This window comes from Micromys minutus (genome assembly GCF_963924665.1).
Source record: "Micromys minutus genome assembly, chromosome: 9".
Classification (NCBI taxonomy): domain Eukaryota; kingdom Metazoa; phylum Chordata; class Mammalia; order Rodentia; family Muridae; genus Micromys; species Micromys minutus.
The window spans coordinates 62,047,355-62,064,608 of record NC_137978.1 but is presented as its reverse complement, the minus strand read 5'-3'; the positions used below and the strand labels follow the sequence as shown (position 1 = coordinate 62,064,608).

Below are 17,254 nucleotides of genomic sequence, written 5' to 3'. Positions count from 1 at the left end.
TGACAGTTAATTTCCGGCACACACTTCCACTACCTTCATTGTACGGAAGAGCACAGAGAGAGTCCCAAGACCATGTAAGTTAGGGGGAGTCAGATCTGGAGCTGACTGGTGAAGGTGTGGCAAACGTGCGCACTCCTGTCGTTTCACTCACTCCTCTGGGTGGACCAAACTATTCACTACAAATAGGGGATCGAGAGGTATGGAGAAGGCAGGGAACCTGTTCCACGTTCCAGACTACAAACCAGAGACACTGCTCAACCTCTGAATCTCCTCAACCACACAACCACTTTCTTTACCCCTAGCATCCTTAGGGGTACACGCGCGTCTCCGCGCATCAGGGAAGCCCTGCCACCAAGCATATAGCCGACATGGGGGATGCAAGGCAGGCGAGAGCCCAAGAGAAGCAGCTGGCCTCAAGGGAAGCACTCGGAGGCCCCGCCTCCTCCGCCGCGCCGGAGAGCCAGAGGGCGTGCCCGGGCCAGAGGCTCCGCCTCCTTTGCGCGCGCTTCGCCCCAGGCCCCACTGCGCGCGCTCCTGGAGCCGGGCGAGCGCGGCGCGGGGCCGCGGTGGCCTGAGGCCTGCCCTCTGGGCCCTGACGCTGCGCAGCTAGACTCTGCGGCATCCCGGGTAGAACTTGGCTCCGCGCCCTGGGCTCTCGCCGCGTGCCCGGGTGCTCTCGGAGGGCTGAAGCGCGGCCCCGCGTGAGGCGCGCACCTGACGAGGACGAGGCGCGGGCAAGGGGTCGCAGGCTCCCCAGCGCCCCCGTCGCCTGTCGTGCTAGCCAGCCCTGGCCACTTCCCGGACGAGCGAGACGAAGTAAGCTGCACCCCACCCCGCTTGCTCTGGGCTGCGCATTTCTTGTATCTTAGGACACGCCAGCCAGCCGGCCACGGCGGTGGCTCGGGTCCCACGGTGCTCGCCCGAGTCACCGATCCTCCACCCGCACGCCCCTCCTTCTGCGGAATAAAGGCGTCGTCACCCTACCCCACCCCTGCATGGCCTGGGGATGTGGTGCAGTTAGGTGGCGGGCCAGTAGGAGGCGGCCAGGCCCCTTCCCGGGCAGCCCTGGGGTCCCAGCGTGCCCTTGTCCCTGGGCTTCCTGGAACGTGCCGCCGAGAGCGAAAGCGAGCTTGCGCTCTCCCAGTGCTTAAGCTTTGGCAGTTGCTGTCGCATGAGCGTTTCCCACATACCGACCCAGCACATTCTTTTCCCGAGGCATGGGGCCTCTGAAAGTCGGCTCTCCCAGCCTTGAATATTTAGCCAGAAAAACTGAAATTCCTTCCATATAGCTACAGTAGCCAGCTTACCCGCTCCACCGTGGCCCCTGACAGGTAACGAGGTTGGGAAACTAGGACATCTGAAGTGATGCACGGCTGACCGAATCTTTTGAGTTGATGAGGGTAATCTTTATTTTGAGAGCACATCACAGAAAAGCAGTGGTGCACACCTTTAATCCCAGCACTTGGAGGGCAGAGGCAGAAAGATCTCTGTGAGGTTGAAACCAACCTGTTCTACGTTGAGAGGTCTAGTCACAGAGTGAGACCCTACCTTAAATAAAGCACAGTGTTTGACTTGAGCACGGCTCATTTTAAAGAATTAAGTATTTAATTAAGCCATAATATATATAATTATATATAAGTAAATACAAAGACTATCTTAACAGAAAGCAACAAATTGCGGTTGGCTATTTGGGCAGCTCAGGGGCCGTTTTAAAGGAGAAAGAAAAGGTGGGCTGGTAGGGCTCAGCCGTTATCCTAGTGTTTCTGAGACAGAGGCAGAAGGATAAAGAGCCTACGCCAGCCTGGGCAATCTAGCCACACTTTTGTCTCCAGACAAAACCAAGCCCGGAAGGAGCATTACAAAGGCTGTGTTAGCTGCCTATGGTCCAGTTCTCTGGATCTGTCCAGGAGCAGCTGTGCTGGGTTGCAAGTCATCCAGTCGCTTAACACCATGTCCTCACAAAGTATTTTTTGTCCCCGATCTGGATTCTTCTGGCTAGCCTTTAACATGAGGTTGTTCATTCCCATTTTACAGCTGGGGAAAACAACACAGAATTAAGCACGGGTTTCGGGTTCCACTGTTACAGCCTTAGTCTCTTCGTAGTTTTTACACCTAGGACATCGAACAAGCTAGGGAAACACCAAACCTTTGAGCCAAAGCCCCGCTTGTGTGCAGTGGTCACTAAGTCTAGAAGAGAACGTGGGATCTCCTGGAACCAGAGCCAGGTAGTTATGAGCTGCCACGTGGATGTGGGGACTCAAACCCAGGTCCTCTGCAAGAGCAACATGTGTTCCTGACCACTAAGCCAGCTCTCCAGCTTCATACTGTGTGTGTGTGTGTGTGTGTGTGTGTCTGGTGGGAAGTGCATTCGTGGTGCTAGTGAGCAGTGGTAGAAGTTAGCATTTCTTGGGAGCCTGCAGCTTACCAAGCATGGTGCCAGCGTGCCTCACAAGGATTATCTTCATGTGTGCTTGCTCGTGATGGGCTTGCTTTTTCTGTTCTGTGGTTGAGAAACAAGGAGGTTAAAGACTATCTCAGGTCACCTAGCTGCTGAGAGGAACAAAAGAATCCCAGATTATAAACTTAATGTCTTAGCCCACAGGGCCTTTCAGGCTTCCCAAAATGTCCTCCTGATATCAGAAAGAGGCCATGTGAAGCGCTAGTGGACATGGGACCCAGAGCAGTGTTCAACCAGCTGGCCTGTGTGAGCAACCGCCGGCCGGAGAACCAGTAATGCCCGCTGTCTGCCATTTTGTCATTGGGGATCTAGCACTAACTTTCTCGTCTTTTTAAAAAAAGATTTATTTATTTTCATGTCTATGTGTGAGTTCTTGTTTGCATGTATATATGAGCATCACATGTGTACTGTGCCTGCACAGGCAAAAAGAGGGTGCTGGATCCCCTGGGATTGGAGTTACAGATTGGGTGGGTGCTGGGAACTGAACCTGGGTCCTCTGCAAGAACTGCAAGTGCTCTGAACCTCTGAGCCATCTCCCCAGCCTGTAGCCACGCGTTTTATAGAGCCATTAGAGATTAGCTCTGTGACTGAACTGTTCCTACTCACATGCTGCCACCTCTGAGCTGTCTAGTTGACCTTCCTGCATCCGCCGCTACACAAATGGTTGATGGGAGTGCAGATCTCACAGAAGCGTGGCAAAGGGTCTGCTGCTTGCCATACTCTAAGCCTAGCAGTTGGCATATGGGATATATGCTCACATAAATAGCTCACAGTTCTAATAGCGTTCTCATAAGCAAGAACCAGCTGCTGGTGGGTTGCAGGGTCACGGTGCTCCGAGTGAATGCAAAAGCCTTGTGTTTCCACGGTACCATTCAGCCCTGGGTGTCTTGTACACAAGGTTACTGCGATCCTGTGTAAACAGGATTTGTTTCATCATGAGCAAATTTTGCCGGGGAGCTTGCCTGGCCATGTGTGTTTTGTGTGTTGGGGATACTGCAGAGAAGTGAATGTACCTTTCCATGTCCAGGTTGGACTTGACTTCTTGGGAGGAGTGCATGGCAGGCAGTAAGGGAGCTAAATGTAATTGTCATACAGTGTTTCAGGAAGAGTTTAGACGTAGGGCTGGGGCTTTAGCTCACTTGGTGAAGTGCTTGCCCAACATGCATAACAGGTCCAGCGCTGCATGAAACTAAACATGGTGACAGGTACCTGTCACCCAAGGGCTCAGCAGATCAAGGTGGGAAGAGCAGAAGTTAATGAGTCTGGAGAGATGGCTCAGCAGATAAAGGTACTGGCTGCTCTTGCAGAGGACCTGAGATCAACTCCCAGCAACCACAAGGCAGATCTCAACTGTCTATAAAGTCTATTTTAGGTCTTGTAGCCTCTGCAGGCACCAGACATGCATGTGGCACACAGTCATACAAAATCCCACACACATAAAATAACAAGTTCAAGGACATTGAAGGTCATCCTCAGCTATATTGCAAGTTTGAGGACAGCCTGGGCTATATGAAACCTGGAAGGAAGGAAGGAAAGAAGGAAGGACAGAAGGACTATAGAAAGAAATAGAACAGGGAGGAGGCATGTGGTGGAAGTGGAAGTTTTAGTATTTTGTGGAGTGGTCTGGGAAAGCCCTGCTGAGCAAACGGCCTTGCTGAAGTCGGTGAGGTATGTGCCCTGTGAGTACCTGAAGACAGAGAGAAGAGCCAGTACAAAGGCCCCGAGGCAGGAGGATGGGCAGAATCCTACAGAAGGTCAAAGAAATGGTGGTGAGAAGCTAGAATGTATAGACCCTTTCCTGCCAACGCTGAAGGCCACTCTGCACACCACCCCCCCCACTAGACTCAGCTTCGCAGGGGCCAAAGAAAGCTATAGGAGGGGGAAGGGCATTCTGTAGTAATCCAGACAGAAGAGACGGCAGAATGTCTCGAAGGCTGTGAGAGACACTGGACTCCAAACCTGTAGGACCTCTGCTGTGTTTGTGTGTACACACCTGTGTACGCATGTGGAGCTCAGAGGACAGGTCTTGAGCTGGATCTCTCCTTCCACCCTGCAGTTCCTGTGGAGTGAACTCAGGTCGTCAGGCTTGGTGGCGGACACCTGAGCCGCCCTCAAATAGAATTTGAAGGTGTGCAGCGGTATCTGCCAACAGACCGGACACCTCTAAGATTTGTGATCCGAAGATGTCCGTGTTTACTGGGGTGTGTGGGAAGTGCATTTGAAACAAGTTGAGGGCTGTGATGGTACATTCCGGAAATCCCAGTGTCAGCGAGGACACGGCTGGAGCACACCAGGCTTGAGGCCAGCCTGGGCTACATAGAGATGCCTTGTCTCAAAACACAAAGCACAAACCTGAAGTGAGGGGGAGAAGGGGAGGGGAGGGTGGAGGGCAAGGAGGGAGTAATTTAGATTTGTGTTTAACAAACCAGTTGGATTTAAATGTGGTTAAGTCCAGTCAGCATCCAACTGCTGTGATCAGAATGAGTTGATTGACTACTTTGGAGGTGAAGTGGAAAAGTCCCAACTGGAAATACCGGCTTGGCCACACAGAAAGCAACTGGCTGATCCGTGCTGAACCGCTGCTATGCAGGAGGTGGGAGATGGGGCTGGGGAACTTGATTGATGATCTTTGCCAATATCTGTGTTATAGATGTTGCCCTAATCAGCAATATCAAGAGCATATATGCCGGCAAAAAGTGACCCCGTGATTAGGAACCTCAAGTTTTGAGTGTTTATTAACTTTTGTTCTTAACAGAGTTTGTTTGGTTACTCATTTATGTAACTTGGCTTTATTAATGGCCGAGTTTAACAACCAGCTGGGAAAATAACCCGGAAGTTTTGCAATCAAACATTGCAAAAAGGCACAGAGGGGCTTTGAGTGCTTCTCAGCCCTTCCGGCTGCCTTCAGAGGAGGCCAGGGAAAGGGGCTCTTTGAACTTAGAAGAGAGCTTCATCTGGAAGTGCTGGTCCCCAGATTGGCCTCGAGGGGACCAAATGCAGATTTTGGTTGATTGACACCAGGCTGTGTTCTCTGCCTACATTGGTAAGTTTGGCATCGGAGTCTTGGAATTGGAGGGGACACTTGGCTGATAAGGATACTTTTATAAATGTTTTTTTTTTTTTCATCTGAAGTCTTCTTTCTTTCCTGATTAGTATTTATTTTTAAGTACATTGGTGCTTTGCCTGCATATGTGTCTGTGTGAGGGTGTCAGATCCCCTGGGGCTGGAGTTAGGGACAGTCCTGACCTGCCATGTGGTTGCTGGGAATTGAACCCAGGGTCTTCTGGAAGAGCAGCCAGTGCTCTTGACCATGAAGCCATCTCTCCAGCCTCCCAAATTCTTTTTAAAAGTCCAGATTCTGAGGCTGTGATTAGAGGTACCCCTCTTCTAGCCCCACCAGTAGGAAGCAGCTTTGCCAATGGTATGAGGGGGAGAAGGAAGGGAGTGCAGGTAATGCCCCCCATCTTCTCTCTCAGCCCAGCCTCCCACCCACCTCTTGAGGGCATAGAGGCTGGTAACCAGCCAGCACCGCCCTGCCCCGTGGTTCTGTGCTGTTGGTCTGGGCAGGGAAAGCTTTGGGGCGGCTGCCATGTTCCCGTTTCCTGTGAGTGTGAGAAGAAGATGGAGCTGGATTTTAACCCTGTTTACCATATCGAGCACTCACACATGTGCGTGCATGCGTGTGTGTGTGTGTGTGTGTGTGTGTGTGTGTGTGTGTGTGTGTGTGTGTGTTCTAAATTGCTGAGTCATCTCTCCAGCCTTCACCCTTCCTGCTTTTCTTTCTTTGATTTGGAGTTGCCATGTAGCCCAGGCTAATCCTGAACTCACAATCCTCCTGACTCCTAAAGGCTGAGATTGTAGGCTTGAGTTAGTTACCGTGTCCTGTTCCAGCTGTTTGTGTGTGAAATGTTATATATGAAACTGTGTCTTCCACACTCTTCTGTTGTTGTTGTTTTGGTTTTAGAGACAGGATTTCTTTGTGTGTCCCTGGCTGTCCTGGTCTCAGTCTGGAGACCAGGGTGTAGACTTGTCTCTATATTTCTCAGCCCTACTACTCTGTTCTTTGTCCCCTCTAGCACTTATGTGCTTATGTAGTTAGGAGGTGTCATCTCCTTGATAGTAGGGTAGGGACCGTCCTTGGAATGCATGGGACCAAGGGCCAGAAAATAACTTGGGCATACTTAGCCCATTACCCAGGAGAGGAAGCCAAGGCCTGGCAGGTTAAATGCCTTTGTTAAAGCTGTGTGGTTGTTTAGGACGAGGGCAAGAACATGGCCAAGAATGACATTTCCCGTGTCCACGTTGATGTCTTTGTCCTCTCTCTCTCTTCCAGCCTCTCAGCCTGTTAGTCATGGCTTCTGAAGTGATTGCTGCTTCTTGACCAGCGTCCGTCGCGCCCGCAGCTTTGGTAGGTTTCTTTCATAGCCCCTTCCTCTCAGTCAGTGCAGAGCCCAGAGGGAGAGGGCAGGAGTCAGATCACTGCTTCTCTGTGGGGGGCAGGAGGCGCTACAGCCGTGGGGAGGAGAGCCAGAGCCAAGACCCTGGATTTTGATTCACTGTCCACATCTTGGGAGGCTGAGGTGGCTTGTGACAGACTTTGTTCTCCAGGACGCTCCAGAGCAGGGTTGGCTCTGTAGCCCAAAGGTAAGGGGACTGGCCCAGGTGTTCATAGCAACAGCCTTGTGCTGCCCTACGGCAGGAAGTCTCTTTATCTTTCATTTTCTCCCTTGTTTGCTTGTTTCCTTCCTTTTTCCCTTCCTGATTTCTATTTTTTTTTTTCTTCCAAGACAGATTTTCAAACTGCTTGTAGTATAGGCTGGCTTGAATTTCTGACCTCCCAGGCGCTGTTTTACCGGCTGTACTTTACCATACCTAGACTGTTCAAAGGATCTAATTAGCTAGCATTTGTCTAGCGCTCATTTTTACAATTTATTATTTTACTTAGTGCCCGTCATACGTGTGCACACCATTCAGTTGCCAAGGCACGCATGTAGGGCAGAGGGCAAACCCAGGGAGTCACATTTCTCCTTCTGTCATGACTACCGAGGGGTTGAACTTGGCGCATCACGCTTCTTGGTAGCAAGCACCCACTGAACCATCTCATTCACCTGGGGGAGTTGAGGGGAAGTGGAGAAGGAGGAGAGAGGGAGGGTAGGAGGAGAGAGAAAGAGGGTGGACAGAAAGTTGGAGAGAAGGAGGGGGGAAGAAGGAGGGAATGGGAGAGAGGATGCATTTTCTTGTTTGTTTTTGGTTTGGGAGACAGAGCGTTACTGTGTAGCCTAGGCTAGGCCTGAGCTTTCAGTAATGCCCCTGTCTGAGCCTTCTGCCTGCTGGAATGACAGGCATGTGCTGGCAGACATGGTTGTGCAGGGTTTGTTTTGTTTGCTCTAGCCTGGGTCACATACCTCATCCATTACTCTTTGCAGCCCCTCCCTCCTGGTCGGCAGAGTCAGTGTGGCTATTTCTAATGTAGCACCAGAGCTTGGCCCGGGGCCTCGCCCACGCTAGATCAGGTTGGAATCTTCAGCCCTTTTCTCCACCCTCATTTTGAGACAGGGTCTCTCTAAATTATTCAGACCGACCTCCGTCTGTGGCTCAAGCTGGCCTCGAGCTTGCTACCATCCTGCCTCAACCTCCCAAGTGCGAGGCTTACAGGCACGAGCCACCGTAGACTGGTAGACTGTGTTGTTTCCTGCACTAGGAGTGCCGAGCCCTGTACTTGGGAAGACAGCGTGGTAACCTGGGCTCCATGGCTTCGTGACCTGTTCCTCCTGGTTGACTCCTCAGCTGTATTAGGAGAATCCTGTCAGAACCAGTGAGTGGGGTGAGAAGTACAGCTCCTTCCCACAGGTCACGCCCACTGCCACAATCAAAGCAGGATTTCTCAGCTGAAGCCATTTCTGCTTGAGCCGGTTCTCAGATGCTTGAGTTCACCGGGACTGGTGTGCAAGCTTGGTGTCTGTGGAGGCCAGAAGAAGGCACTGGACCCACCCCGCCCCCGGGACTGGGGTTACACACGGTTGTGAACTGCCGTGTGGGTGCTGGGAGTCTAACAGTGGGATGTTTAGCTGCAGAGCAGTCTCTCTTGCCCCAGGCATTTACACGTTGGTGCTGACATCCTATGTGCTCAGTGTTCTGGAACCTTGCTACTCAGAGTATGCTCCTTGGATCCAGGCATCCTCAGCTCCTTAGGCTGCTCCCTCACCTTCTCCATCAGAATCTGTCTTTTAAACAGGTCCCCAGGAAACTCAAACCCACAGTGCAAGTTCGAGTTATGATGTGAAGGTTAAAAAACAGCATCATCCTAAAAACAAGTAACACGCATACCACCTGCTCGGATTTTGGGAAGAGCAGCCACGCAGGTGTTTAGTAATCACCCTGTACACAGCTCTGTTGAAATACCCGATGTTGCTTGCTTCAGGAGTTCTGGGAATGTATGAGACAGACTGGTTTACTTGGACACTAGGTCCGGAACACACATGCTGTCCGAGGGAAACAGTGTTAAGTAGAGGCCCAGAAGGCAGTATGGGCCGGGTGACATCCATCTTCCTTGCCCTCAGAGAGGTGGCCTTGCCCACCCCCCAACACCTGACAGGGCTCCCCAACTTCCCCCTGTACCAGCACATCCCGAGCCCTGGCTCCCAGGACAGAATCAGGAGTCTAGGATGTCACTTGCCAGCTGGCTTCACCTCCTTCTCCAGGCTGTTCCCTGGGCTTCGGATTTCTCCCGCACTGACCTTGCAGCTTCTCCTTCCCCTGGGGCAGAGGCTGCTGGCAGCTGAGAAAGGAAGGCTCAGGTGCCAAGGACAGGGATTGGGAAGCAGAGGAAAGCGCAGTACCCCGTGGCCCCGTCTGTGTGTCTGTGTGTCTGTTTGTTCAGGAATGGGTAGAGATGTGGTGACTGCAGGTGAGGAAGGCTGGGCCCCTCAGGTCCCTTGGATGTATGGAAGTGTGGTGTGTCTTGTGGATGTGCGAGGCTGGGCCCTTTGGTCCTTTGGATGGATGGAGGTGCTGTATGTCTTGTGGATGTGCCACAGACACTGTTATTGGGCCTTTGTTTTACTTGGGTGTCACTGGAGTCATTTTGGGAAAGGAATCCCCAGAGAGATGAGGAAAGAAGACTAGGACCAGGTAAAAAGCAGGTGCATGGCTAACACCTGCAATCCCAGCACATCAGAGGTCGAGGCAGGATGATTGCCATGAGTGTGAGGCTAGCCCTGGGCTACGGAGTAAGACCCTGTTTCAGACAACCATAGCAACAGTAACCAACAGAGGCAAAGTGAATTCCAGCTGAAGAGTGCGGGTAGGCTAGCCAACTATGTGGGCCTTCTGTATGTTGATGATCTCTCTGGACCCGTTTCCCATGTGTTCGGCCATATTTATTCTGTTCACACTGTCTGGCTTACAAAGGGTGCTTACCAGTTCTGTAGTTTCCCCTTCGCCTTTCCACCTCCAGACTGAACCCCATTTACCGGATACTTCCTGTAGCTGTGGCTCCTCCCCTCTTCGCTTCCTTCTGCTCTTTCAGTGGAGACCTGGAGGGCTGCTGTGATGGAAACATAGCACTTGGCCCCGTGACTTCGCCCAGAACAGAAGACAACACAGTAACACACAGATGCTCGTGTGACTGCACCCAGGCCTCTTGCCTGGGAGGACATGTTCGCCTGAAGGAAGGCCAGAAAGGACCCTGGGTCTTGTCACTCTGTCACTATGGAAGCTTCATTCCTCAGCTCCTCAGCCTGTGCGAAGGGGACTGTAGTAAAGCTGGCCTGGGTGGGTCTTCGGGTGACATCAGAGTGTTTGGTTTTGTGACTGGCACATAGAAACATCATTTTTACACCCTACCGTCAGCTATTCTGTAAACAGTAGCTAAAAGACAGCAGGTACTGTCCCAAGCATTGTATAAACACGAAGTCATTTTATTCCTGTAACAAGCCTGGGACAGAGGTGTCACAACAGCACCCATTTTATTGGAAACTGGCGTGTAGCCAGGTTAAATAATTGTCCGGTTACTTAGGAGCTGAGCTGGGATTCACACTCAGGAACAAGGCTACATGGTCTTTGTGTGTGTGTGTGTGTGTGTGTGTGTGTGTGTGTTTCAGATAGGGATTCTTTCTGGCCATCCCAGAACTCCTACTCTGTAGACCAGGCTGGGCTCAAATTCAGACATCTGCCTCCGCCTCTCTGCCCCTCTGCCTCTCTCTCTGCCTCTCTCTCTCCCTCTCTCTCTACTTCTCTCTCTGCCTCTCTCTCTCTGCCTATCTCTCTCCCTCTCTCTCTACTTGTCTCTCTTCTTCTCTGCCTCTCTCTGCCTCTCTCTCTGCCTCTCTCTCTACTTCTCTCTCTGCCTCTCTCTCTGCCTCTCTCTCTCTGCCTCTCTCTCTCTGCCTCTCTGCCTCTCTCTCTGCCTCTCTCTCCACCTCTCTCTCTGCCTCTCTCTCTGCCTCTCTCTCTACTTCTCTCTCTGCCTCTCTCTCTACTTCTCTCTCTGCCTCTCTCTCTGCCTCTCTCTCTACTTCTCTCTCTGCCTCTCTCTCTACTTCTCTCTCTGCCTCTCTCTCTGCCTCTCTCTCTGCCTCTCTCTCTGCCTCTCTCTCTGTCTCTCTCTCTGCCTCTCTCTCTACTTCTCTCTCTGCCTCTCTCTCTGCCTCTCTCTCTCTGCCTCTCTCTCTCTGCCTCTCTGCCTCTCTCTCCACCTCTCTCTCTGCCTCTCTGCCTCTCTCTCTACTTCTCTCTCTGCCTCTCTCTCTGCCTCTCTCTCCACCTCTCTCTTTGCCTCTCTGCCTCTCTCTCTGCTTCTCTCTCTACTTCTCTCTCTTCCTCTCTCTCTACTTCTCTCTCTGCCTCTCTCTCTGCCTCTCTCTCCACCTCTCTCTCTGCCTCTCTGCCTCTCTCTCTACTTCTCTCTCTGCCTCTCTCTCTGCCTCTGGAATGCTGGGATCAAAGGCAGGCCCAGCCACAATGGACTTGTTTCTTGTTTTAAAAGGATGTATTTATTTTTATTTTATGATTTTTTTTAGTGTAGGTGTTTTTTCTTGGGGGGGCAGAAGAGAGCATTAGATCCACTGGAACAGAAGTTACAGATGGTTGTGAGCCACCATGTGGGTGATGGGACTTTGCAAGAGCAGCCAGTGATTTAACTATTGAGCCGTCTCCCCAAACCCTCACTCTGTAGCCATTCTGGCCTTGAACTTGTGCCAGGCCTCCTGCTTTAGCCTTGCAAGTGCTAGGATTGCGTTTGTGTGCCACACAGCATTTTTTTCCCTTACTGTGTTGGGAGTGGAACTCAGTACCCTTGTGCATACTGAACAGTTTCCTGCAGAGCCCCATCCCAGCCCCGGAGTCTATTTTTTTCCCTAGTACATTCACCTGTATATGCATGTACATGCATGTGCATGCACATATACATGGAGGAGGTCAGAGGACAAATTGCAGGGTTCCAGGGATCCCAGGCTTGGGACAGGGGTGCTTTCATACTGAACCATCTTGCTAGCCCCCGAAGTCTGGTCTTAGGTGCTGTCCAGAGCCACTATTACTTGTGACTTTTGCATGATGTCCTGCGGACATGGGCGAAAGCTGAGTGACGGGTGAGAGAAGATGGTCATGTCCTCTCACGCTCCAGCCATTGTCTGGAAGGGTACCCGCTGCTGTTCCTGGGCTAGGGTTCTCCTGCTGTCCGAGTAGCCTGTGCTCACGGCTGAGGCTAGCTGTGGTTGTGAAGTGGACGACTCCTCTCATCACCACGGACCTCCCCGGTGATCCATGCCATTGTCCTATGATCCAAGCAGTGCCGGTTCCACTCAGTGGCCTAAGACGCTCCTGGGCACAATTCCTGCTTGCAGAGCAAGCTCCCTACATACCTTTGGCACGGAAGACAGACTGCTCAGGAGGCAGGGGACTCCCGTGACTATAACATTTTTCCTAAGAAACAAGTGGCCATTTCTTACCAGGCAGGAAACGTTTGATGTCCTGGCTGTGTTACTTCTACTTTGTAACTGCCTGAACCATGTCTGATCCTTCCTTGTTCCTTGTCTGTTCTTCCCAGGCACACAGGCATTTGGAAGATGCTCCTAGCGGCAATGTGCTTGGCCCTTCTGGGCTGCCTGCAGGCACAAGAGTTCAAGGGACATGTTTCCATAATCCTGCTGGGAGCAACTGGGGACCTAGCTAAAAAGTACCTTTGGCAGGGACTGTTCCAGCTATACCTGGATGAGGCTGGGAAGGGGCACAGTTTCAGCTTCCATGGGGCCGCCCTGACAGCCCCTCAGCAAGGCCAGAAACTCATAGACAAGGCTTTGGAATCCCTCTCCTGCCCCGAGGACTTGGTACCCAGCCGCTGTGATGAACTCAAGGGTCAGTTCCTACAGCTGAGTCAGTACCGCCAACTGAAGACAGCGGAGGACTATCAGACTCTGAACAAGGACATTGAGACCCAAGTCCAGCAGGATGGGCTCTGGGAGGCAGGCAGGATCTTCTATTTCTCTGTACCACCCTTCGCCTACGCAGATATTGCCCGTAACATCAATAGCAGCTGCCGACCACACCCAGGTGCCTGGCTACGGGTTGTTTTTGAAAAACCCTTTGGCCATGACCACCTCTCAGCCCAGCAGCTGGCTTCAGAACTTGGAAGCTTTTTCCAGGAAGAGGAGATGTACCGTGTGGATCATTACCTGGGCAAGCAGGTGAGCTGCAGCGTGAAGTCTGGCATGGCTGTGCTATTGGTGTGCCATGGACCTATCGTTAGGAACTTGCTGCCAAATGTGGAGTTGAGCTAGAGAGTGGTAGGAACCCTCAGCCTCCATGGTTTTCCTGACGGAAGGCAGGAAGAGTTGGGGAGACTGGGGGAATAGCAGGAAGGACCAGTCTCTATATCCTCAGCTGGGCTTCCCAGCGAGCATATGCATTTCGATTCTCCCATGTTGACCTGCCTTCTCCACAGAAGTGGTCCAGGGACTCTGATGTCTGGATCTGGCTTTCATCTGGGAATGTTGTGGGAATTGGAATTAGCGTTGGAATAAATCTGAATAAATCCCTCACCCGTCAGCCTTTTTGAAATAAAACTGTTTTTCATCTTGAATTCTGTCTTGAGGCAAAAGGCCTCTAACAGCTCAGAATTGGATGAGGGAAGCAGGGTCCCAGGTCCAAGTGTTCTCCCAAAGCCTAGGAAACAGGAGTTTGGGATGATCTCCTGGAAGACACAGGTCAAGGCCAGTTCCCTCTGCACAGGCCTCAGGGCTGAGCACTCTGGGCTCATCAAACCAGTACCCACAACAAAGCAGGCATTGAACCTGTGCGCTTTGGTACCCAGACTGCTGGGCTGGGCCTCCTTCTGGGCAGGGAGGTGGATTTTTATCCAGCCCCTTGCATTTGTCATGGTTATAGTCTCAAGAGCACGACCAGCTTTACTAAGGGCTTATTGGCCTGGAAATCAAAAGGAACAATATTAAGTATATATAGTTTTTGTCACTCAATTATCTTATTAAAAGCCATTAGTCTGAAAACATATCTATCTTTTTGCTTTTCCTCTTTTCTGTTTTCTTTTTTCTTTTTAATTGTACTGTAGATTGAACCTAGGGCCTCACACATGTGAGGCAAGCACCCTACCCTGAGCTATAGCCTCGGGAAAATAGTCAATTTAAAACATGTTCTTTCTTGGCTGGAAACTGTTTAGGTCATAGTGGAGTATCTCCACTGAGTTGTGAGACCCGAGGTCTAGGAACCATTGCCCACAGAGTGTTTTCCCCTTTAAGTGGAGAGGTCTGGAGCTTGAGGCCTCTTCCTTTACCCGAAAGAACCCGGGATGACCAGTCTTCCTCCCTGACAGGCAGTGGCTCAGATCCTGCCCTTCCGAGATCAGAACCGCAAGGCCTTGGATGGCCTCTGGAACAGGCACCACGTGGAGAGAGTGGAAATCATCTTGAAGGAGACCGTAGATGCAGAAGGTGCGTGAGAGTCCTGGGTACTCTGTAGCCTGCGTGCCCGGTGTTTGGTGGCACTCCAGACCCTGCAGTCTGCAGTGTCAGCCAGACCTTGGCACCATGGCCAGCTCAGCTTGGAGGGAGGGTTTCTGTTAGTATGTACCCTCCTTCCAGCTCTCCCTACTGTGTGCTGCACGATTTACTGGACCCAGCTGCAGGGTCCCTAATGGCAAAGTCCAAGTTGTCATTGATGCCACGGGGGTGGGGGAGGGGGCAATTTGGTCCAGTGACATGTACCTGGTGGAGACATTTGAAACAGCTGACACATAATGCTGGAGATTACCCTAGGCATGTATTACTCTGTGTGTGTGTGTGTGTGTGTGTGTGTGTTTGAGAAAGGGTCTCAGCCTGGACTCAAAATTGCTACATAGCCAGGGATGACTCTGCACCTCTGATCCCCCTGCCTCTACATCCCTAGTCGTGGGACTCTAGGTGTCTAGGTGAGTGCTACCACACCCAGCTCATGTGGGTCTTATGCTAGTGTAATGATGAGCATCACAGCTTTGTGCTTACATGGGTGATGCCCCTGCCTGGGAGATGGCAGCTCTCCTATGCCCCCCCCCCCCCCCGTCTCTCAGGTGATCTCTAGTATCTGATGGCAGATAAGGTTCCTTTGGGCTCTGGCATTCTGCAATGAGAGTTCAAAATGTTTAGAAGCGTGTGTGTGTGAGCAAGTGTGCACATGTGTCATGTGATCATGCGGGGGTCTTTGGAGTTCGTTCTTTCCTACCATGTGGCTCCTGGCTACTGAGCTCAGATCATTAGGCTTGGTGGTAACGCATGTACTCAGCAAGCCGTGGTTCTAATCTTGTTATTACAGTTAAAACTATGTTTTAGATTTATTTGTTTCATATGTATTAGTATTTTGCCTGAGAGTCTATGTGTACCAGGTACATACCTAGTGCCCTGGGGAGGTCAGAAGAGAACACTGGATCTCCTGGGACTGGAGTTGTAGACAGTTGTGAGTAACCCTGTGGGTGCAGGGAATTGGATGCAGATGTTCTGCAAGAGCAGTAAGTGCTTTTAACCCTTGAGCCATCTCTCAGGCCCTGTTATTACAATTTTGATCGCTACATTTATATTGGCTTTTCCATCACCACCATTGTTATATAGTAATAACCTAAGAAGCTAACTGTTACTATGTCCCAGTAGCCATATTAGGTGGGGACAATTACTGACCTTCTCTAAAAGAATCAGTATGGTCCTGTGTCCGAGGTCCTTGGCTGGAGTGAAGGAGACTGCTCTTAGGCCAGCAGTGTGCCTCACCTCTCACGCATGGCACCACTGCCCAGTGCCACTGTCCCACACAGATGTATGCCTGCTTTCTGCAGCTGCAGGAATGCCCAGAGCCCACCCCCTTTCTACCCCAAAGTGTGATCTGAGCAGAACGCTCCAGGCGTCTGGACCAACGGTGGATGTTTATCCTTCCTCTCTTCCAACTGTACTTTATGCTTTGTCTTTCTCCCCAACTCTGGCGTCTCTCCGTTCTCTTGTTGTATGTACTTAGCACTGAAGCTCTGGGTGGTAGGGTCTCAGAGAGTTATGAGACCCAGGCCAGAGTCAGGGTGAGAAACTCCAGCGTAGTGGAAAGCAGGTATAGAGTGAGGGTGAGCGGCTAGGCAGGGTTTGACAGGCATCTCTCCATCAAGAGGTACCGGATCTCTGCCTCCCAGGATCCATGTCTGCCCCTTCTCATGGGTCTCAGGAAGTCTTCACTTTCAGGTGCCTGATGTCCAAAGAGAGTGTGTGCTGGACCTTGTCCTTGCTTCATCTGCAGAGCTGAGCTACAGATCGGGTACTGAGAACTTGGATCTGGTGGGTGGTACAGCGGCTACTTCTGAGCCAACCAGCAGTGGTGTCTACACTTCTCTCTGCTGTCCCCACTTGGTCTGTTCCTGCCAAGGCTGGGAGACAGGGTCTCGCTCCCTCTCCCTGGGGTTCTTCCCTGTGCTCACCATGGGGCATGGAAGAGTTCCACTTGTGTGCAGTTGTCTGTGATGCTCTGGCCTCGACAGCCTGCCTCTCTCCAGCCACGCCCTTTGTGGATTGTACACCCTCTGTGGATTCTTTGCCAAGTTTCCGTGGAGACTGGGACGGGGAAGATGACAGTATGACAAAGGTGCCTTTGGGAGTTAACAGAGTGGAAGCTGGTGGACAGTTAGACAGACAGGTGGACACCTGGGCACGGGGACTTTGTGAGGCCAACCTGTAGGAGTGAGAGCATGGGTCTGAACAGCAGCTGCTTCCAGGGTGGCTGTGCCCAGAGACAAGTCAGGGACTGGCACAAGGTTCCTGTTGCAAGTAGTTTAACTGCTCCTGCGCCTCCAGCATGGTGCTCTCCCACTCAGTGGGAGGACAGGCAGCCAGGTTGTGTGTGTGTGTATGTGTGTGTGTGTCTGTGTGTCTGTCTGTCCCAAGGACCTACATCTAGTATAAGATGGGGGATGTTGTAAGGGGCTGGTCCACCATCTGGGCTTTCTTTCATTTAAAATCGGTTCATTTTGTTTTGTTTGAGTCAGTGTAGCCTAGGCTGGCCTTGTAATTTAGCTCAGGCTGGCCTTGAACTTAGGGAAATCCTCCTGCCCTGCTTCCAGACTCCCAAGTGCTGGGGGTCACAGAGACAGACTGTCACTCCCTTTTTCCAGGGTCTGTTTTTGTTGCAGCTGCCCAGAAGGACTACTGCTCTACTGGATCTCCAGTCTAGGCCCTGGTCCAGAGCAGCCGCTGATGGGGAACTGTACTACCAGACCCGCAGTCTCAGTAGGAGGGCCCCTGTTGAGGGTCATGTTGGCAATAGATTGAGCACACGTGATGCTGG

General features: G+C 51.7%; 1 protein-coding gene across 3 annotated transcripts in view; it reads left to right on the top strand.

Annotated features, from left to right (window-relative positions):
• The first annotated feature begins 582 nt into the window (after positions 1-582).
• The window catches only part of H6PD (hexose-6-phosphate dehydrogenase/glucose 1-dehydrogenase), a 28,515-nt gene continuing 11,843 nt past the window's right edge, over positions 583-17,254 (top strand). Inside the window, exons 1-4 of one of the 3 annotated variants that reach the window (XM_080920727.1) lie at positions 583-816; positions 6,792-6,866; positions 12,504-13,140; positions 14,283-14,400. In XM_080920727.1, coding sequence (XP_080776853.1) covers positions 12,523-13,140; positions 14,283-14,400 — 736 coding nt within the window. In that variant the 5' untranslated portion in view covers positions 583-816; positions 6,792-6,866; positions 12,504-12,522. Of the gene's footprint in view, positions 817-5,361; positions 5,502-6,791; positions 6,867-12,503; positions 13,141-14,282; positions 14,401-17,254 lie in introns of those variants that run through there. The other 2 variants (XM_080920726.1, XM_080920728.1) reach the window with 2 other exon arrangements.